This window comes from Carlito syrichta, unplaced genomic scaffold (genome assembly GCF_000164805.1).
Source record: "Carlito syrichta isolate Samal-C Ts95f unplaced genomic scaffold, Tarsius_syrichta-2.0.1 Scaffold316408, whole genome shotgun sequence".
In the NCBI taxonomy this organism is placed as follows: Eukaryota; Metazoa; Chordata; class Mammalia; order Primates; family Tarsiidae; genus Carlito; species Carlito syrichta.
Window position 1 is genome coordinate 191764 of NW_007260504.1, and position 22287 is coordinate 214050.

The following is a 22287-nucleotide window of genomic DNA, read 5'->3' on the forward strand; positions in this document are numbered from 1 at the left end:
AATTCATACAGAAGGCACAGAGATGCAAGGGATCGATGTTGCCCCCTGCCAGGTCATCTTCGCCTTCTTCCACCCCGTTGTGCTGCTGCTGCAGGTTCTGCATGTCCCTTACCTGCCCTGGCTCAGCCCCTGACATTTGGCATCCAGAGGCTTGGTGCTTCCCTTACCCATTCCTTCCTTTTGTCACATGTCCTTCCTGACCTTTGTCGCTGGCACACTAGCAACATTCTTTCATGACTCAGCCTCCAAAAAATACAGATTGGCTTTTCTAACCAACCATCTGTGTCAGCTGTTAATCTTGGGGCTTTAATTAGACGTTGACTTTGGAAATGAGGAAATATTGTTGTTTAATATTGATTATACTATGTGTATCTGTAGTTTGAAATCCTCAACATTGTTCTTTTCCGATATACCTTACCAGCTGGCTGTTACTGTGATGGGAAATGCGTGATCTGTGTGGAGCTGGGTGTGTGGGAAGCAGGCACGTTCTTGCCCTTGGCCTGCCCTCCTCCACCCACCAGGCCTCTCTTATCACATGTAGGCAAAACCGTAAGAGTATCTGGTAGCTCTTCCTGGACAGTGAAGCAAAGCTCCATGGTAACCTACCTGTCTTGATAATTTTGCTGAGCAGGAAAATTATGAAAGCTTTCTTCTGTGTATTTTAGTACTTACCAGAATGTTAAGTCCCAGTTTATTTATTTTTAAATTTTTTACTTTAAAGATGTGATGTACAATCCAGGGTTAGGTCTACAAATGTTCATTATGCAGGTTCTGCAGGTACCCTTGTTAATGAGGTATGCCCCCACCCCCAACAGTTTCCTGCTACTGCCAGTCCTTATAGTGTTACGATAATTGTTCAAAGTCCACTTATGAGTGAGAATACGTGGTACTCCATTCTTTGTTTCTGTGATAGATCACTTAGTAATATAGACTCTTAAGTCCATCCAAGTTACTGTGAAGTTTATAATTTTGTCCTCTTTATGGCTGCATGATATTTCATCATGTATCACATTTTTCTTACCCAGTCCTCTTTTGATGGGCAGCACGGTTGGTTCTGTGCTTTTGCTATTGTGGACAATGCTTCAATAAACATGCGTGTGCAGGTATCTTTTTCAGAGAGTGATTTGAGTTCCTCCCAGTACATTCCCAGTAGGGGGATTGTGGGGTCATATGGAAGGTCAACTTTCAGATCTTTTAGGAATCGCCAAACTGTTTTCCACAGAGGTTTTATTAATTTACACTCCCACCAACAGTGCAGAAGTGTTCCCTTTCCCTGCATCCTCTCCAGCATCTGTTGTTTTTTTAAGTTATTGATGATGGCCATCCTGACTGGAGTTAGGTGGTTATCTCAGGGTAGTTTTAATTTGCATTTCTTTGATGACTAGTGAGGCTGAGCATTTTTTCATGTATCTGTTGGCTGCTTGTATGTCTTCTTTTGAAAAGTGTCTATTCATTTCTTTTGCCCACTTTGTAATGGGGCTGTTTGTTTTTTTCCTTTAGGCACATTTGAATTTCTTGTAGATCCTAGATGTTAGGCCTTTGTTAGACATACAGTTGGCAACCATTTTTTCCCAGTCTGTGGGCTGTCTACCCGCTCTCTTGATGGTTTCTTTGGCTTTGCAGAAGCTTGTCAGTTGGATGAGGTCCCATTTATCTATCTTAGCTCTTATGGCATGGGCACTTGGGGTTTTGATCAGGAATTGGTTGCCAGTTCCAGTTTCCATAATGGTGTCTCCTGTGTTTTCTAAGGTTCTTATAGTTTGAGATTTAGGTCTTTGATCCATTTAGAGTTGATTTTTGTGTATGGTGATAGGTAGGTGTCCTGTTTTAATCTTCTGCATGTAGTAAGCCAGTTTTCCCAGCACCATTTACTGAATAGGTTCTCCTCTCCCCAGTGGCTGTTGGTGGAGGCTTTGTTGAAGATGAGCTGGTTGAGAAATTGAGGTTTTGCTTTTGGAATCTCTTTCCTATTCCATTTGTCCATATGCCTATTCTTGTACCAATACCAAGCTGTTTTGATTATTGTAACCTTACAGTAAAGTTTAAAGTCTGGAAGTGTGATACCTCTCACTTTGTTCCTTTTGCTAAAGATTGTTGTGGCTATTCTTGGTCATTTATGTTTCCATATGAATTTCTGTATTGTCATATCCATGTCTGAGAAGAATGCTACTGGTAATTTATGGGTATTGCGTTAAATCTGTAGATTGCCTTGGGTAGGATGGACATCTTAACAATGTTGATTCTTCCAATCCATGAGCATGGAATATTTTTCCACTTGTTTGTGTCATCTTTGATTTCTTTTAGCAGTGTTTTGTAGTTTTCATTGAAAAGGTCTTTCACATCTCTGGTTAGGAAGATGCCAAGGTATTTCATTTTTTTGTGGCTATTGTGAATGGAATTTTTCTTTTTATTTAGGTTTCTATTTGTTTATTGTTGGTGTATAGAAATGCAACTGTCTTTTGCACATTTATTTTATACCCTAAGACTTTGCCAAAGTCCTTTATCAGTGCAAGGAAGTTTTTGACAGATTCTCTTGGGTTTTCGAGGTATGGAATCATGTCACCTGTGAAGAGGGATAACTCGGCTTCCTCTTTTCCTATTTGGATACCCCCAATCTCCTTCTCTTGTCTGATTGATCTAGCTAGGACTTCCAAAAGCTATGTTGAAAAGAGGAGGGGTGAGAGTGGGCAACCTTGTCTTGTTCAGGTTTTCAGGGGAAATTGTTCCAATTTCTGATTGTTTAGCAGTATGCTGGCTGTGGGTTTCTCATAGATGGCTCCTACTATTTTGAGGTATGTTCTATGCCTAGATGTTCAAGGGTTTTTATCAAGAAGGGTGCTGGATTTTATCAAAGTCTTTTTCTGCATCTAATGATACAATCATATGGTTTTTGTTTTTATAGCTGTTGATGTACTTAATGGCAAAATGGATAAAATAGCATGAGACAACAATATATTGCCTCCAAGAGACTTATCTCACTAGAAAGAACACTCACAGAGTCAAAGTAAGAGAATGGGAAAATTTCAGGCAAACAGAACACAAAAGAAAGCAGGAGTTGCAATCTTAATATCAGACAAAATAACAAAATACCCTTTAAGCCGTCAAAAATTTAAAAAGATACAGAAGGCCACTACATAATGGTAAAAGGTTCAGTCTGTCAACAAAAATATCCATCCTAAACATATATGCACCCAACATAGGAGCACCAACTTTCATAAAGCAGCTTCTAGGTAAACTTAAAAAAAAAAAAGGACTCTAATGCTATCATAACTGGGGACTTAAACACCCCACTCACAACCCTAGATGGATCATGAAGACATAAAATCAACAAGGAAATCTGGAACCTTAGTGTGATGTTTGACCAAATGGACTTAATTGATGCCTTCAGAACTCACCCAACAACCATGGAATATACATTCTACTCATCACCACATGGATCATATTTTAAGATCGACCACATCCTTGGCCATAAATCAAGCATAAACAAAGTTCCAATTTAATATGGCAACTTAGCTACAAAACTTCCAGTTTTGCTAAAGTAAGACTATGTAGTAAATTATTTATCATTAGAAAAATTACCTTAAAATAGCATAATGCTCAGAACGCAGTAGTCAAAGTGGCAGGTCAGTAAAATGGTGTTTACCTAGAAGATGTTTGCAGATCTTTAAGTTGATGAGAAACTTCAGGATTCTCCCTTATTTACTTACTTATGTACTCATTACTAACATAGGACTTATACTATATGCTAGGCACTCTCCTAAATGCTTTACAAGCATTGATTCTTGTAATGACTCTGTGGGATTGGTATTGTCATCCCCATGCTAAAGATGAAGTACAGAGACACTAAATGATTTACCCAAGTGCCAAGATGTGAACTCAGGTACACTGACTGGCTCCCAAGTTCGTGCTTTTATCTCAATGCTGCCCGTCCTTTAAGCCTGTGAATTAGGAATCCAAAGTAAAAACTGGCACACATTTAAAAAAAAATAAAAAAACACTAATCTGTTATAGGTTTTTAATATCAAGATTTGTGACCAAGATTTTACGTAATGAAATAGTCATAGATTTTAGAACCCTAGGTAATCTCACAGATAGCTTAATAAGCACAAAGCTGTGGGTAATAGATAGATTAGCATAGTGTACAGTGCTGTAGGGTTTGACGTGCTCAGGTTGAATCTGAAGATTACTTTTCTTGTGGCATTAGACTACTGTACCTTAAGAGTATAAAGGTGGTAGCCTATTTTAGAGGGAAAATTGGGCCAAGACAGTTTTATGTAGTAGTTTTGCCTTATTCTTGACCCCAGGGATAGGAATCTGGAGATTTGTGAGGTTCAGGGTGAGACTGAGATCAAGGAGTGAAATAGAAATTTGAGTCAAGAAACAAACTAACAAATGCAGTTTTTTTTTAAATGTTGAAATAAGTTTTGGACTGAGAACCTTTTAGTAGAAGCAACACAGTGGAAATTTGCTCTTTGTAAATAGAAGATTGTGGTCTATTTTACTGAAATTTTACTCCTGTCTTACAGTGAAAAAGGCAATACTGTTCCTGGATATGACTTTTTGGTGAATTCTGTTTGGCCAGAAATAGTACAAGGATTAGAAGAAAAGTTGCCTTCCCTTTTTAATCCTGGGAACCCTGATGCCTTCCACAAGGTAACTTTCTCTCATCATCTTGAGTCTCAAAGATGTTAATCTGAGGCTTTAGAAAAATCTTGTTCTCTTCTGTACAGTCTTGGTTCTGTAGTTTATTAAAAATAAAAATTTGAATTGCTAAGTGAACATTTACCTTAAGGTACCACATTGTTTTACCCAAGTTATGAACTGCAATGCTTTTAGGAATAAGACCATTTTCATTTTATAATGAAATACATAATTCTGTGTAGATACAATTGTTTATATATATATATAATTTTCTATATAATATATAGATATATTATTTTCTAACTTCTGCTCATCACCACATGGATCATACTCTAAGATCGACCACATCCTTGGCCATAAATCAAGCATAAACAAAGTCCCAATTTAATATGGCAACTTAGCTACAAAAGATGTTTGCAGGTCTTTATATATATATTATTTTCTAACTTTCTTGGAAATGTCCTAAAGACCATTAAAAGACAGTTTTTCACAGTTCATGAAAAATTAAATTTGTCCAGCTTTACTGTATAATTTGGAAGGAAAACAAGTATTGATTGGATTTTAAAATGTACTGTATAAATAGTCTTTATAATCTTAAAAACTCGGAAGCCCTAATGTATATTTAAATCATGGTATCATTGTAAAGATTCATGGCGAAGATGCCAAAGATAAATTCCTAGGTTTGACTCCCACTGTATGGTTTGGAAGATCGTCCATAGTGTCTTGGCTAAGGATAGAGGCACATGGCCCGAACTTTCATCCCAGCTCTCCTGCTCACCATGTTGCTCAACCTCGTGGGGTCTTTCTTCCTTCTCCTCCTCTGGATTTGGGTGTTTGGGTTTTAGTTTTCTTATTCAATAAGACAGGCTGACTCTCTTGGGCAGGTAGTTCATTGATGTCCAGAGACTGAAATTGCTGGTGTAGCTGCGTCTTGCTTTGTACTTCCTTTTCGTCTCTGTTTTTCGCTCATTTCCTCTTTCTTGACTTTTTTCCTCCCCTCCTTCTCCACCTTCTTTGCATTTTCGACTTTTGGGAATTTGTTTTTCTCCTTTATTCGTTTTCCTCTACTAATTTGGAAGTTATACCCTTATGTCTGTATATACTAAGTAACCTCAGTGACTAGTAGGTGTTCTTTTTTTTGCCTGTTTTTCATTGAAATATAGTTCACATGTGATAAACGTCACCGTTTTAAATTGTTCAATTCAGTGGGGCTTTAAAAATACATTTAAATATGTTGAATAAGCCTGCTCAGCCCTCACCACTGTCTTGTTCCAGAACGTTTTCATCACCCTCCAGATGTGTCCCATGTTAATCAAGCAGTCACCCCCCATTCTTTTCTGGCCCCAGCTTCTGGTAACCAAAAACGATTTTTGGACAGGCCAAAAATCCCATCATTTTGGGAGGCAGAGGCAAGAGGATTGCCTGAGCCCAGGGTTTTGAGACCAGCCTGGGCTATTTGGTGAGACCTCATCTCTGCAATAAATGAAAGTTAGCCAGCCATGGTGGCGTACGCCTGTAGTTCCATTTACTTGTAAGGCTGAGGCAGAAGGATGGCCCGAGCCCAGTAGGTCAAGGCTGCGGTGGTTGTGAGCATGCCACTGCGTTCTAGCCTGGGCAACAGAGTAAGATTCTGATTCACAAAACAGAAACAAAAAAATATGATTTTGTCCCTATGAGTTTACTTATTCTGGATATCTTTACAAATGGAGTTGTGTAATATGTGACTTTTTGTGACTGACTTCTTTCACTGAGCATAATGTTTTCGAGATTCATCCGTGTTGCACCTTTTTCGTGGCCAAATATTCTTCCATTATTTGGGTGCACCCATCTTGTGTATCCATTCGTCAGCTCATGGATGTTTCGGTTTTGTTTCCACGATGTGAATATTATAAAATGGTGTTGTCGCCGTTAATGGATAAAGTTTTGTTTGGACATCTGTTCTCTTGGATATATACTTAGGAGTGCAGTTGCTTGATCATATGAAAATGCTTTAACTTTCTGAGGAAACACCCACTTGCTTTCCAAAGCGACTGCACCATTTTGCACCCCATCAGCAATATTTCCACTTATCTGTGGCCCCGCCAACACTTGTTTAGCCTCCTCCTGGACAGTACAAGGCACTTAGAACACTTCGTGTCAGTCATCCCTTCCTGTATATATTTTTTTAGGCTCTTATTTCTGTTTTGATTTTTATCCTAAAAATTAGACATTATTTTTTACTGTTTTATATAGTCATCATCTCTGAGAATTGCCATACACATTTATCATTTCTGTTGCTTACTGTTCCTACTTGGATATCAGCCCATCCTTTTTAGGTTGTTTTCTTTCTTCCTGGAATCTGTCTCTTAGAAGACTTTTTAGCAAAGCTCTGTTGATAATAAGCTTCATTTTTAAAAAATAATAAACTCTTGGCTTGTGCTTGTTTGAAAAATGACTGCATTGCTTTTATCCTTGAAAGGTAGCTTTCCTGGATACAGAATTCTTAGCACTTTGAGCATCGTGACTTCCTTTGAAATTAGCTACTAATCTAACTGTTGTTCCTTGGTAGCTAATGCCTCTTTGTCTGCTCTTAAGATCTTCTCTGTGATTTTGGGGTGCTAATTCCGCTGTGATGTGTCTAGTGTGAACTTCTTTTTGCTATACTTGGGATATGTTGGGTACACACTAAGGAAGTGCTTGCTTCTGATGGTGTTGGTAGATCCCCCATCAATTTTCATGCTGTCTCTTCTCTAAAAACAATGTGATTACTCACATGGCTTGATTCTTCCTCTCGCTCACTCTTTCCATTGTTAAATTTTTTTCCTTCTCTTCCCTCTCCTTCTTCTGGAGAGGAGTGATGAATGTGAGTGCTGTTATTTAAAGAGCACAGGACTTAAATGCCCTGGTTTTGGATGGGCTTTACCATGTAAGACCTTGAGCGTGTCACAGTACCTCTTCTTTAAATGGGTACGATCGAGGGAAGATTAAGGTCTCTGTTAACTCTAGAAACTGCAATTCTGTGTTGACCTTCTTTATCTTGATTACAGTTTTCAGTATTTGTTCCCAATGCTAGTTAGTTTGCTGGTAATGAAAATTCCACCCCTTTTGTTTTTATTTTAGAAATATACCATAAGTATGGATTTTGTAAGAAGATTTGAACGGCAATGTGGATCACAGGCCAGTGTAAAAAGATTAAGAGCACATCCTGCCTATCATAGCTTCAATAATAAATGGAATTTACCTGTTTATTTTCAAATAAGGTTAGTAATATATCCATTCTCACCTCCACCCCTTTACAACCATTTGAATATCAGTTAAGGACTTTGCTTCCAATTAATAGCTGTCTCTTTCTCTGTGATCATTATATTCTCCTTTAGGAGACAAAATCAAAAGTAGAAATGCACAGGAAGTAGTGTGGTTGCTAAGACCTGACTTGCATGACCAAATACAAGTTTTATTTTTTCGTCATTGGAGGGCTCAGAACACTAGCCTTGGAATGAGCTGACTCCAAGCCCAGCCTCGTTCCCACACACTGTGTCCTCATTTGTTGTGAAGAGAGAGAGAGTAGGAGTTATATAGCAACTCTTTTTTCAATTCTCCCTGTTTCATTATCTGCCTCGAAGAATGGGCCTATCCCACATCTGTTGTTTTTCCTTGTCTGTAATACTTTTCCCCAGTGAGACTGGAGAGAAGTATAGCTTTATGTTTTCTTCAGAGCTGGTTCCATCTATCAGTTTATGAGAATCCTAGGTATTATTTCTGCTCCCCATACAAGCTTTGTGACATCTGTACTCTCTGTTCTGGAAAATGGTGACATTTTTCTTCCAGCTTTCATGATGATATCACCTATGTCCATAAGCAATTCTATAAAATACTTGGGGAAATTTAGGATAAACCCTTAACAACATGTGTTGCACTAGAAAAATAGATGATAATAGCCATTTTTGCAGATTCTCTTGAATGAGTTCATGGTAAGTTCTCCCATAGAATGGTATTAAATAGAGCATTTTTATTAAAATGCTCTTTGAAGAATCACAGGCTTTTCTGTTTAAGTTGCTGGATGCTTTTATTAATTACAATGCAGTCCTTTCCCCAGAGGTCTGAGGAATAATTACAGAAAGGGAAATATATCAAGAATTAGGTACCTTAATGATAATTGCTTGAGATGATTGGAAATGTATGCAATCATCTTTTGATAATGAAATCACAGTTCTCAGAATGAAGTAGTAGGGTGCCCTTTCACATATAATACTGTGTTTTATGTTTCATTTTCCAAGGTCACATCATTGTGTGGTTTGTCTTTCAGTAGGAAATTACCAGTAAGATTTATTCATCTAAGATGTTCATGGGCTGCTTTGGAGATGGTTGTTAATGACAGTCAGGATCGAGCCCGGGAAGGAAGCCTTTTTGATTCATGAGCAAGATTTAAAGTAGTGAATAAGACTGCTATAGAGAAGTAATATTTGAATCCCCACCCCACCCCCACCGTGTGTGTGTTTGTGTGTGTATTCCAACTTTGGCACCAGATTGCTTTGGTTACCTCAGGCTGTCACATCACAGACATACGCCCCTGCCTCCAGACTCCCGTCTCCTGGTCCTTTTCCTCGGACCCTGTGACCCACGCCCAGTCACCTCACTCCTGCTGCTGCATCCCCTGGAGTCCCCTTGCTGTCTCCTGCATCTGCTCTCATTCCAGTTTCCCTCCGGACGGTAACTGGGCCTTCAACTGTGGTGCAGCTCAGCCAGTCCCCTGACATACTTTTTTTTTTTTTTTTTTTTTAACCTTCACTAGATTTTAGCCTTAAGGATTCAGAGGGGTTAGTTAGCTTTTCTTTTAAATTGGTGTGTTTAAAATTTATTATTGGCCTGCATGGTGGCTCAAGCCTGTAATCCCAGCTCTTTGGGAGGCCAAGGTGAGGGGATTGCCTGAGCCCATGGGTTTGAGAACAGCTTGGGGAACTTGGTAAGACCTCATCTTTACAATAAATTAAAAAAAAAAAATTAACCAGGTGTGGTTGCACACACCTGTAGTTCCAGCTACTTAGAAGTCTGAGGCAAAAGGATCATCTGAGCCCAGCGGGACAACACTGGGGTGACTGTGAGTGTGCCACTGCCCCCCAGCCTGGGCAATGGAGTGAGACTCCAATTCAGAAAAAATTTATTATTCATTTTAACACATTTTTGTAAATTGTTTGATTCATCTTCAAGTCTTATTAAAAATTATGTTTGAGTTATGAAGTGTGGAACTTGTTTTTAGTACATTTGTTTTTCCATCTAAAAAAATAAATATAAGACTTTGTAGAACTTTTCTGTTGATTTTCATCAGTTGTTGGGTTGTTTACTCTGAGAGATGACAAAAAGTTCTGCAAACAAAGTTAGGTTCAGAGTTGCATTGTCATCAGATTCACTTCAGGATCATCTGAAGTAAACCTAAAGACAGCAGAGTGGTGATGTTTTCACATTTTTCTAAGAACTATTAGTGTTGTACTCTCAGCAACAGATTTCTGCTCTTTGGTCTGATTCTGTGCCCAATCATTGTCAGAAAAAAGAACTCCTATTTCAGCTGTGACCACCATTCTTGTGAACACATCTATATTCCTTCACTGTTCATGAGACTCCATGTGTTTACATTTCATTGCTCTTACAGGCGTATTGGAAAGTAGGTAGAGGACTTTGTTTCTCATAGGAAAAAAATAGATACAAATGTGACCAAGACAGCCTCAGATTATGAGGGGAAACCCCTAAAAACCCAGAAGTATCTTTTTAGAGGGCAGGCCCCTTGTAGTGTCGGTTTCCCATGGTAGGTCAATATTCTAGGAACCCATCAGCATCAGTGTACCAGCCAGTTGTTGTAAGAGGCTGCATTCAGCTTCGGTGGATTTTTTTTGGAGAGTCTTTCAACACGTTTGCCCATTTCTTGATGGGTGATTTATAAGTACACCTGTCCACGCCATGTTGAGTGTTCAAGAGTTTTTGACCAAAAACAGCATCTCTCACACACACACACACACACACACACACACACACACACACACACACACACACACACCCCTTGTGTGTCTCCCTGCACCCAATCTTGCCCTAAGCAACTTTCACTTTTTTTTGTTTCCCTGGATGAGAAAAGGCATCAAAATTGACATGTTCAAAAACTGTTTTGAGCAGTGGAAAAAGCATCTCAGTAGGTCTATTGCATCAAACGGAGAGTACTTTGAAGTACTTTGAAGGTGACTTTAAACATGTAAGAATACACACACAATATTTTATAGATAAATTCCAGGGTTTTTGGGTCTCCCCTCATATAGTGAATAAATCGTTCCCTGGGAACTACAGTCAGTGTTAGTCCTTTAAATGCCAAAGGGTAAGTTTTAGTTTGTTGTGTTTTTTTTTTCATTGAAATCTTTCTGTGTTCGCTTCAGGAACATTCACACACACGTACTGTGGTATTGTAGCCAGCAAATGCTGGACATGATAGAGTTCTTCCTTGTGATGTGGCATCTGCGTGGTGTTAGGGGGCAGGCAGCTCTTTGCTTTCCTTTCCCACTGCCCTCCTCAAATGTGCAGACGTGCCTCGCAGTGTTTCTCGCACTTCAGAGCAGAGAAAAAACAACACTCATCACTGTTGTATTGCCATTGTTTTTATGTAAGTACTTATACTTTTATCTTACTTGGACCTGTGATGTTCATGGAAGAATATGTCCGGAGACCTTTCCCAAGCCCAAGTAGAAGAATTTAGAAGCGTATGTATTTGGGGTGGCCTTTCTTGCAAGTACCCTGTTGAGCAGAATGACGTCCTGCATGTGTGTGAAAACCACAGCAGGGCTTCTCCAGTCCCACAAAGTACCTTCCTTCACGCGCTGCCGTTTCCCAGGCAGAAGTAGGACCTGCGACTTCACTCCTGGAAGCGAAGCCATGTGAGGGGCTGGCCCTGTGCTCGCCAAGTGACGTCGGCGGCTTGGACGTCAAGTGTCCTTGTGCCGGCTCACTGCTGGGCGGGACATCTGGGCGAAGTGCGCACACAGCAAGGCTCTGCTGTGTTTGTTCCGCGCGCCTTTTCGTTGGCGTGTCTTCCGGCATTGCCATAAACAGACACGCATCTTTGTATCTCGTTTCTTGGCCTAGTACTACATTATGCCTGTTTTTCCTCCTCACTTACGGCATCAGGCTTTCTGCTTGAATACTACATCCTGGTCCATTGAATGTACCACAAGTTTCCTTCCTTCTAGCCATGTAGGTTGCTTCCAGTTCTTCCCTGATAGAAACAGTGCTGTGCTGGCTCCCAGGCCTTTTCTGTGTTGGGGCTGACTACAGGTAGATACAGATGTAGATCTTTTTTTTTTTTGGAGTTGAGGTCTCACTCTGTCACCCAGACTGGAGTGCAGTGGCACGATCACACCTCATCACAGCCTTGACCTTACGGGCTCAGGAGATCCTTCTGCCTCAGCTTCCTGAGTAACTGGGACTACAGGCATGCACCATCATCCCAGGCTACTTCTCTTATTTTTGTGGAACTGAGGTCTTGCTATGTTGCCCAGGCTGGTCTTGAACTCCTGGGCTCAAGCAGTCTTCCCACCTTGGTCTGTTTTGTATAGATTTGGGGAAAAGGTGGAGCTGGGTGTCTGAAGTTGGGCCCTAGGTGCTGACTTCTCTCCCAGCCGCATGGCAGTTCCTTCTCTGCTCCCGGCATTGTGCTCAGTGTCACTGCTTCCTCCTGCTTCTGTTCCTGGGCTCATCTCCAGTGTTCTCGTGTCCTGCTCTTCTGTCACTTGTTCTGGGCCTCTACTGCAGCTTGGGAAGACTAGCCTTTGGTAAGTCTCACTAGGCAACTGGAGAGTCCCTTTGCTCCTGTGGAGCAGAACAGCTACCAGAAATCATCCAGCTATGATGGCCCAGGGTAGCATCAGCCTTTGCATCTTTGTACTCCATGCTGTGCAGGGGGCTGCTGCTAGGTGTCTGGAGTGCTGTTTCTTTTACTCTCCAGACAGTTGCCTCAGCACAGTCTCTGAACTGCTTTGAAAAGAGTGTGTGTACTATCCCAAAACCAAGATCACCAAGCTGGATAAGGTGATCAAAAGCATGCATCAGAAGTTATTGTTAGCAAGGGAACTAGCAGGTGATAAGAGTGCCGGTACAGAGAGTCATGAGAATGGAAGCATTAATAGTGAGAAACTGGATGCCAAGCAAGCAGCTAGTTAAAATATATACAAGTTACATTTCACAAAGTCAAAAAACCCATGTCTGTATCTGTTATTAGAAAAGAAGTCTGGCCGGGCTCGGTGGCTCAGCCTGTAATCCCGCGTCTTTGGGAGGCTGAGGTGAGTGGATTGCCTGAGCCCGCGGTTCATGACCCGCCTGGGCAACTTGGCGAGACCTCATCTCTACAGTAAATCAAAAAATCAGCTGAGCGAGGTAGCGCGCGCCTGTAGTTCCAGCTCCTTGGAAGGCTGAGGCGGAAGGATCGCCGGAGCCCAGCAGGTCGAGGCTACGGTGGCCGGGAGCGGCCACTGCACTCCAATCTGGACAACAGTGAGACTCCAACTCAAAAAAAAAGTCTGTGAAAGATGATCTGGGGTGCCAAGTGGGCCAGCCGTTAGTCATTAGGGGGGAAAGAACACATCTAGGAAGTGGTGGTGCAGATGTTGAGTGGCAGTGACCAAAGGGTGGCCCCATGAAAGCAGAGGGAGGGTCAGTGGACACTAGTCAAGCATAGAGTGCCACATTCTAGCTCACCAACCACTTTCAGTGATAGTGTTATACAGACAGGAGAAACCAGAGCTTACAGCCTTGAAGTGAGTTGATGTTTGTATCCAGGTGGCATTCATGAGGAACAACTTGATGGACACTTAGCTGGCATTTTGTTTAATTTGAGAAACATGGGGTTAGTTATGATTCAGACCAGCTGCAAATAACAGAGAACCCTTATGTAACAGTGGCTTAGTCATGATTTCTTATTCAGTTAAAAAAAAAAGTCTGGGGAATAGGCATTCCAGAGCTGGACTTATCAGTGAGTGTGGAGGAAGTTCCTGTTACTTAGGAAGAAGGAAGAATGGATGGAGAAAAGCACCTGGCAGATCGTGTGTAAACACTAATTTGTTCTTGTTTTTTATCTCAGATTTAGAGAAATAGCGGGATCCCTAGAAGCAGCCCTTATAGATGTCCTGGAAGATGCCCCAGGTAACTTCCTTAAAGTGATAAATGACACAAGGTCACTAAATGAGTTAACTGAGCCCACCATATCATCTAGATCTTAATACCCCAAGTCTACTTTCACCTCTTTCTGTCATACAGTAAGTTGGATCCAAAGCCACTTCTTTTTTTATAAGGTTAAAAGCAAAAACAAATATTTGTGACTTGTAGAGCTTACTGCTTTGTAGAGATGATGCTTAGGATGCTTTAAGAATATAGGAAATAGACCTTACTTTCCTTCCTGCAAAGGGAGTATCAAGGGGATGTAGCCCTTGGTGTGCTTAAGTGATCAGCTGTTTTTTTATTGCAAACCGGCTTTGATCAATGCCTTCCTCCCAGGCTTAGGACTGGTCTGCATGCTAAAGGGCCAGGCTGCTCATGCCTCTCACTGAGAGTGACTCACGGCTGGAGCATGCACCCGGGCCCGAGGCCCCTGGGACCTCACGTTTGCATACCCTGGTAGGCTCACTGATTTCGTGTCGTGATGTGTTCGTTTCTAGTGACCACTGAAGTACTGTGTGGCTGTTTCCATCGCCACATAGTTTCTAGGTTCCTTGACTGAAATTTCTGCTTTCTTAAGCAGCTAAGTCCACTGTCAGTCTAAACCAACTTTAACTTCAGAGTTAGTTTTCATCTGTCTTTGCCAAAAATAGTTTTATATAATTGACTCCCTGTGTATAATTATATTGAGGTAGAAGAAGACAAAAGTAGACAAATGAAATAGGAAAAATTTGAAACCTAAACTATAAATAAGCCCTCGCGGGTGACTACCACTGCAGCTCGTGTTTGTTGATTTGATATAAAACTCCTACGAAAAAGCTGTTTCTGAATGCTGTGTATGCTTGACATTTGTCCTCGTGCCTGGAAGGTGGTATCGTGTAAAGTCAGAAAAGGCTTGGCATGGTGGATATTGTAGGGAACATGGATTGTGACCATGTTGTGCCTCCACTAGCAGCTTTGGAAATTGAACATCTAACCTTAGATTGTAGCCCATAATTGAAGTTCCTTAAAAACTTGTTTTTTTTCTCCAGCTGAAAGTCCATATTGCCTTCTGGCTTCTCATAGAACATGGAGCAGCCTTCAGAGGTGTTGGTCAGATGAGATGTTTCTGCCGTTGCTGGTGCACCGTCTGTGGAGACTCACTCTGCAAGTTTTGGCTCGATACTCTGTGTTTGTCCATGAGGTAGGGGCTGGCAGTGTAGCCCAGCAATAATCAATACTGATAGAATTTAAGATACATTAACCAAGTACTCAAATGAGAGTTTTTAACCCTTTGCACTTGGAGACATCTCTCAGATCACCTATCAGCAACTCAACCACACTTTTTTACAAAATAGTGAAAAGCTTTATGATCATTGAAATTAAAAGGTAGTAAAATTAATCTTTCCTTTTTAGAGTATTCTACTGTTTGCTTCTTCAGATGATCAGATATACTGAATATCCACATGCCCCTGACTCTTGATTAATCTTGTCCATAAAGCCAGAAATTCTTGATTCATAGGAGCATTGGTGCAGTTGAGCACTGAACACCAGCCCTGCTGGGGCTACTGTCTCTAGCACTGCCTTGCCTCTGGGGACAGTCTGCGTGACAGACACTCAAGTAAACTAGCCATCACAGTGTGAGGAGTGTGAAAGAGAAATGCGTTCTTAAAAAAAGGAGACAACATACAACATGAAGGCAGCACAGGCTGGAAGGAGTGAAACCTTGGTTATCGGGAATAGGAGAGGCGCCCGGTCATTCTCTTGCAGTGTGGCTTTGGGGTCGGACAGAATCGAGCCGCAGCTCTTCCTCTTCAACTCTGAGAACTGGAGAAGTTAAGCTCTCTGAGTCTCAGATTCTTTTTTTGTTTGCTGCTTTCATTCTTTTTTACAAAATGTTATTTATCCTGACAATTTTATTTTTTTAAATTTTAAAATTATTTTTATTTTAAAGGTGTGGGGTACAATTCAGGGTTCGCAATACCAATGTTCATTGTGCAGGTGCCCTTGTTGATGAGGTGTGCCCCCTCCTCCCTTCCCCAAGCAGATTCCCACGACTGTCAGTACTGCCTCCTGCACCCCTGTAGTTTCCTGCTACTGCCAATCCCTTTCTTACAATAATACGATTGTTGTTCAAGGTCCGCTGATGAGTAAGAACATGTGATACTTAGTTCTTTGTTTCTGTGAAAGATCACTCAGTATTATAGTGAGTCTCAGATTCTTTATCTAGAAAATGAGAAAACGTCTTCTGTACATGACTGTGGTAAGGATTTATGGGTGGACCAACATACCTGGCAGATACTAGGATTTCAGTGGAAGTTAGTTTCTCTTTCTCTTCTACCCTCTCTTTGCTCAGAAGGGTCTTGGTAGAGTACCCTGATCCATCAGCCATTTCTGAAGTCCGCTGTGTGATTCCCAGGACAGAGTGGGCTAAGTCCACTTCTTCAGATAGGCCTGTGCCTGCCAAGTCAGGCTGTCTTGCTACCCAGCAATTCCTGTCACGTTATCTCTAGTGAATCACTTTGCCTTCATTGTCCCGTTCTTTTCTGGATGCTTGTGGGCTTCTCTGGTTTTGCCCATATAAACAATATAGTATGTTGTTTGTATTATTATTCTTTGAAATCTAAATGAGGTTTAGATTTTCATTTTTTAACCCTAATTAATTATAATTATAAATTTATTAAGCAAATTTGGTGTGTTATTTACCTAACATAGTTAAATGATTTTTTAAACGTGTGATATTCCAGAAATTAATTTTATTGTGGTTTAGGGACTTAATTATTATTTATTTTTTGCTTGCCAGTTTTTATCACCAGAAATTAGACATGAATTCAAGAAGGCTAAATGTACCTGAGGCTGGTTATAGTCTCTCCTTATTTCTGTCTTCACACCTTCCTGGTGTACTTTTATGAGTCAAGTTTTACTGAATACTTTGTAGACAGCTGGCATTTTATGGTGAGTTGTTGATGCACACAGTATATGTAAACGCTCGTGTATCTTGCTAATGTGAAAGTATTTATTAGGGAAATCTTTTCTCAGCTTTCACTCAGGCCCATTTCTAATGAAAGTGCCAAGGAGATCAAAAAACCTTTGGTAACTGGGAGCAAAGAACCTTCTGTTACCCAAGGAAACCCTGACGACCAGGGAAGTGGTCTTTCAGAAGCGAAGCCTGTGGCTTCCATTTCCAGCACTCAGCTGGTGCATGCGGTTGCAGACCTGGACAGGCTTCAGGAGCAGGTAAGCCTGTGACCCAGAGGAGCTCTAGGCACTTAGTTTCATGTTTCCACGGGAGGTAGCCTGCAAAAGGCAGACACCCTTTGGCCTTAGCATTGCGGGCCCTAGGGCTACCCCAGGAGAGAGTGTCTTGTTCATCTGCTGGTCTAGGTGCTTCTCCAGCTGTCCCTGACAGATCACCTCCACATACGGTTTCTGAGAAGGTGCTCTTCTGCCTCTTGCTCGTGAGCACGCTTGAGCGCTGTGGTCCCCTCAAGCCTGCTTTCTCTCCCGTGGTGATGGGAGCACTCTCGGAGCAAAGCCATGCTCTACTCTTTCTTTAACAAATAAGGTCAACTTACTCTGCTCAGGCATGCTCTTAAGGGGCTGGATTTCAGTTATTTTAAATTTACCCAAACATTTTCTGTTAATATTTTATCTTCAGCTGTGCTTTGAAAGTACTAAAGTATTAAAGCATCTTCCTCAGTTTTCTCTGCATAAGTCCCATATATTTTTGCTTTTAACATTAGGAGAACTTTGTGGGGTGAATTTAGTGGTTAATTCTTCTGGTACACAACCCTGCTTTCTTCTAGTTTAAATATTTTGTGGTGCTTGAATAACTACTGTTTTGAATACAAACAGTTGTATGTTTTGAGCAATAATTTGGTTTTAACTGGGGGCTACTTTTTGTCTTACGGAGAGCCACAGGATAGGAATGTTTTTGCTTATTCTTTGTGCCTGTTAGTAGCCATTAAACCATGTGGTTTTCCATGTGGCTGAAATCCTTTATAGTCAAAGCGTTAAGACTGCTGCTTTCCTGTGATGAAAATGACTGGAAGTCTTGATTTTAGTTTCACCATTCATTATTCACACAGCATTATTCTAGAGTTTGTAGGTGCAAATAGAATTGTCTCTTTGGTTTATAAAAAATAACTGACTGTATAAAGTGCATATTTATTTCAGCTTCCAGAACTCTTGGAAACAATCAAGCCAAAACTTGAAATGATTGGCTTTAAGAATTTTTCTTCTATCTCAGGTAAAAATGAATCTTTAGATTCAGCAGATCTTTGAATAAGAAATAATTTTAAATAAAATTTCAGAGACTGTAGGATATATTTACATTAACATTTTTTTCCTCTAGTTGTGAATCCTTGGTTGTTTCTGTATTCTGTTCTGTGATTATAACTTTTCCAAATACGATCTATTGCTTAATTCTGTTAATTTGATTTAATTTGTTATACTACATGAAGTTTACATATGGGCCTGAGTAGAATGATTAAATCCAGCCTTTATATCACAACAGCAGCCATGGAGGACTCCCAGAGTTCCTTGTCAGCCTGTGTGCCTCCCTTGAGTAGCAAGATCATCCAAGATTTGAGTGAGTCTTGCTTCAGTTACCTGAAAAATGCCCTGGAGGTTCCCAGGCTGTACCGGAGAACCAATAAGGTCAGCGCCATTCATTGAGAAGAATTTTGAGGTGGGGAAATCCAAGGACAGAGGGAGGGAATGATAGGTTCACAGGGAAGCCTGAGATAGACCGAATCCATCCCCTTCTGAGAACCATACTTGTGAAGAGAGGGAGGTTCTGCAGGGGGCAGTCGGGTTCTCTGGGCTTCATAGGGTGGACGGTTCTGAAGTCTTTTGGTCGTAAGAAAAGATACTTTTTTCGAAAGAAAGCATTTCAATATATTTTTAAGCCCTGTACTCCTTTGCCTTCATATTTTCTGTTCCAAACTTCATATCTTGTTTCATATTGTCATTGGAAGTACAGTTGGCCCCCTCTATCCTGGGTTCCACATTCCTAGGTTCAACCAACCACAAATAGTAAATATTCAGGAAAAAAAAATAGCGGTACAACAATAAAAAAATACAGATTTAAAAAATATAGTATAATAACTATTTACATAGCATTTACTTTGTATTAGTGTTATGAGTAACCCAAAGATGATTTAAAGTACACAGAGGCTGTGTGTGGGTTGTCTGCAAAGACCATATCAGTATTTGCTCTTTAGGGCCTGACTTGAAGCTCCTACTTGGAAGTGAGGGCGAGAGGGAGAAAGAGAGAGAGAGAGAATCCAAATACGTTATTTTTCTTTAGAAATTTACTAACTTTGCCTTTCTATTCAGTAGGCTGTTATAGTGTGACATTTATTGAGAGTTTGTGTTGTGGGTAAGATACCATGCTGGACACTTTACATACAATCTCATACTCCTCCTGTGAAGAGGGTGCTAGTATTCTTATGTACAGACAAAGAAACCAGAGCTAAGGAAAACTAAATTGCTGACCCTGGATCTTTGCTTCTCTGATGTGGTCTATGGGCCAGCGTGGGTGGGAGTTCATTAAAAGGGCACGGTCTTAGAACCCATACCCACCCCTCCGCACCCCCTGGCAGAATTAGAGCTTTGCTTACTGAGGTTGCCAGGTGATTCGTATTGGCATGACACTGCAGGGAGCAGTGCCCTAGGTGCCTGAGCTGTGTGAGTGGCTGGACCAGCTTTCAGCTCCGGCTTGGCTGCAGATGCCATCTCTGGTTCCTCTTGGCTCCCTTGAGTTCTCCAGGCAGCTTTCTGTAGACATCGTGTTACTTTTTGGGGAGGGATGGAAGTTGTATGTGTCTCAGAACTCAAATGTTAGTAGTATCTTTTTGAACTTGAGGTCTCTTTTCTGGTTTTTTCCTGTGCACCTTTTACCCGTACCAACATTGTTCCAGGAGGTCCCAACAACGGCTTCCTCTTATGTGGACAGTGCTCTGAAGCCATTTTACCAGCTTCAGAGTGGACACAAGGACAAGCTCAAACAAGCAATAATTCAGCAGTGGCTGGAAGCAGCTCTTTCTGAGAGCACTCATAAGTAAGTGAATTGAAAGCAAACCACATGGGCCTTGCCTGGAAGAGGCTCAGACAGAAATCCATGAGGCCATCATGGGGCTGCACGTAGACAAGGCATTGAGAACATCTAACACAGTGTCACTGGAAAGGTCAGAGGATGGTCACGTGGTGCCCTGATGGCCCTGTGGGCTGGCTTCCTCCCTTGGGCGGCAGACATGATGGCATGTCCACAGTGCCCCGTGTCTCCTGCCCTGTCCGCCTTCGCTGTCCATAAAGCCTCCTCACACAGGCACCATCTCCCAAGTGCAAGCGTGCTCTGCTTGGAAGTTCTTTCTCTGCTCAGCCTTTGCCAGTCCAGATGGCTCTAATCGTGCCAGATAATCAAAGGACACTGGTGAAACCCTTGTAATCAAGGAAGAGAGAATGTATATTTTAAAGGGTAATTACAGCTCTCAAATAATTTATTTCTAAAACCCTTGAGTGCCTCTTTATTTCTGATTAAATCTGCTTTTCCTCAAATGCTAGCAATTGCTTTACATCAAAAAGTATATTGTTTTATTAGTGATTGTGTTTAATTATTAACAATTATTAATTTTGCAGTAATATTTCATTTACTTAATAGTTAAGTAGCCATTGTGAGTTAATTTAGAACACAGCAGTGATGAATAATACTGCTTCTGTGGGCAAAAGTATTCCAAATATCAAATAACCACCTTGTATACAAAGTTTGAAATATAGCTCATTAATAATTAGAAAATTATATTGAGAATATTTTGAAGGCAATGAGTTTTGTTTAAAATTCTGAAATACTTTTATACTTTATTTGTATGTATTTATTTTTGAGTCGGAGTCTCATCCTGTCACCCGGGCTGGAGTACCTTGGCATGATCATGACTCACCACAGCCTCATCCTCCCAGGCCGAGGCAGTCCTTCCAAATAGCCGGGACTGCAGGGTACGCCACTACACCTAGCTAGTTTTGGGGACTTTTGTAGAAACGAGGTCTTGCTGTATTGCTCAGGCTGGTCTTGAACTCCTGGGCTCAAGCAATCCTCCCACCTCAGCCTCCCAAAATGCTGGTATTACAGGTGTGAGCCACAGTGTCCAGCTACCTTTGTACTTTAAAATATGAACTGTTCCTCAAACTGATTGCAAATGAATATGTGACTCGCTTTGGGGATGATGAAGATTTTCACCCTCAATATATGAAAAATGGGTTGGCCTGTGATTTTTTTAGTGTTCAGGATTAAACTTTTAAACAGAATTTATGCATATGTTTTTTAGGCTCTGAGGAAATGCCATACTAGAGACTTAAGATCCTGTTTATCTTATGATCTTAAGAAAAACATTTATTATTTACCATGACTGAATTTTTGTTGGCATGAATTTTTATTTTATAAATTTCTTTTGGGGTCCACAATGTCAGTCACTCTATTTGGTGTTACAAATATCTCTGTTTCACCAATAAACGTGTCTTGTGCTCCAGATACTACGAAACTGTGTCAGACGTGCTGAACTCTGTGAAGAAAATGGAGGAGAGCCTGAAAAGGCTGAAGCAAGCCAGGAAAACCACTTCTGCCAACCCTGTGGGTCCCAGTGGCGGCATGAGTGACGACGACAAAATCAGGTTGCAGTTGGCCTTAGACGTTGAGTACTTAGGAGAGCAGGTAACCCACCAGCTGCCAGCACGTTCCAGTGAGTCTGGGCCAAATTCTGAGGGTCCAGCAGTGATCTGGCGGTTTGTGTGAGCACAGAGATGCTGTTGCAGTGGCTGGGAGTCAGTTTCCCAGGTTTTAGGAGTAAGAGTTGGGGCCCCAAATGACTCTGAAGGTGAAGAATTTGCACGTCCAAGTTGTGAGAGAGAAAACAGAGAGTGTTAAGAATTCCCTGCGGAGTGCCCGTGGGTGCTGTTACCTTCTGCTTGGTTCCCCAGTGGCTTGTGCCCATGGAGCCTGCTGCCTTGTGGGCTCCCAACAGACAGAGCAGGTCCTTTTGGTCCGCTGTCTGGAGAGCACCTGGTACGTACTTGGTGCCCAACCCAAGTCTTTGAAATACTTGCCAGCCTGGCGTAGAAGAGCTGTGAAAGCATTACCTTCCTGTGGTACATGAGAACTTCTGTGCTTCCCTGCCTGGTTTTGTAGGTGTTCATGAAACACAGATTTTAGAATCCTGACACATGACTGAACATTAATGGATATATTATCACTTGGGAGGTGCTGTGGATAACGTAATTAATGCCTTATCACTCACTGAGATGATGTCTTCATGGTATCATGAAACTTCTAGATGTTCAGAAACTGACCTCTAAACTGTGGGGTTTCCCATATAGTAGTAGATCCTCAAGGAAGACCATGGCAGAGAAACTGTTAAATTTTCGTCAGAAGACACTTGGTTTTCTAGCTCATTCGGGAATTTTTTTTTTTTTTTTTGAGTTGGAGTCTCACTGTCGCCCAGACTGGGAGTG

The 22287-nt window shown here is 41.2% G+C and overlaps 1 protein-coding gene across 1 annotated transcript in view; it reads left to right on the forward strand.

The window, feature by feature from the left end:
- Positions 1–22287, forward strand: part of COG2 (component of oligomeric golgi complex 2) — a 40759-nt gene that overhangs the window by 16712 nt on the left and 1760 nt on the right. The window contains exons 8-16 of the mRNA XM_008074355.1: positions 4527–4653; positions 7741–7880; positions 13730–13791; positions 14835–14986; positions 16822–17019; positions 17959–18031; positions 18299–18441; positions 19707–19846; positions 21310–21490. Coding sequence (XP_008072546.1) covers positions 4527–4653; positions 7741–7880; positions 13730–13791; positions 14835–14986; positions 16822–17019; positions 17959–18031; positions 18299–18441; positions 19707–19846; positions 21310–21490 — 1216 coding nt within the window. The remainder of the gene's footprint in view (positions 1–4526; positions 4654–7740; positions 7881–13729; positions 13792–14834; positions 14987–16821; positions 17020–17958; positions 18032–18298; positions 18442–19706; positions 19847–21309; positions 21491–22287) is intronic.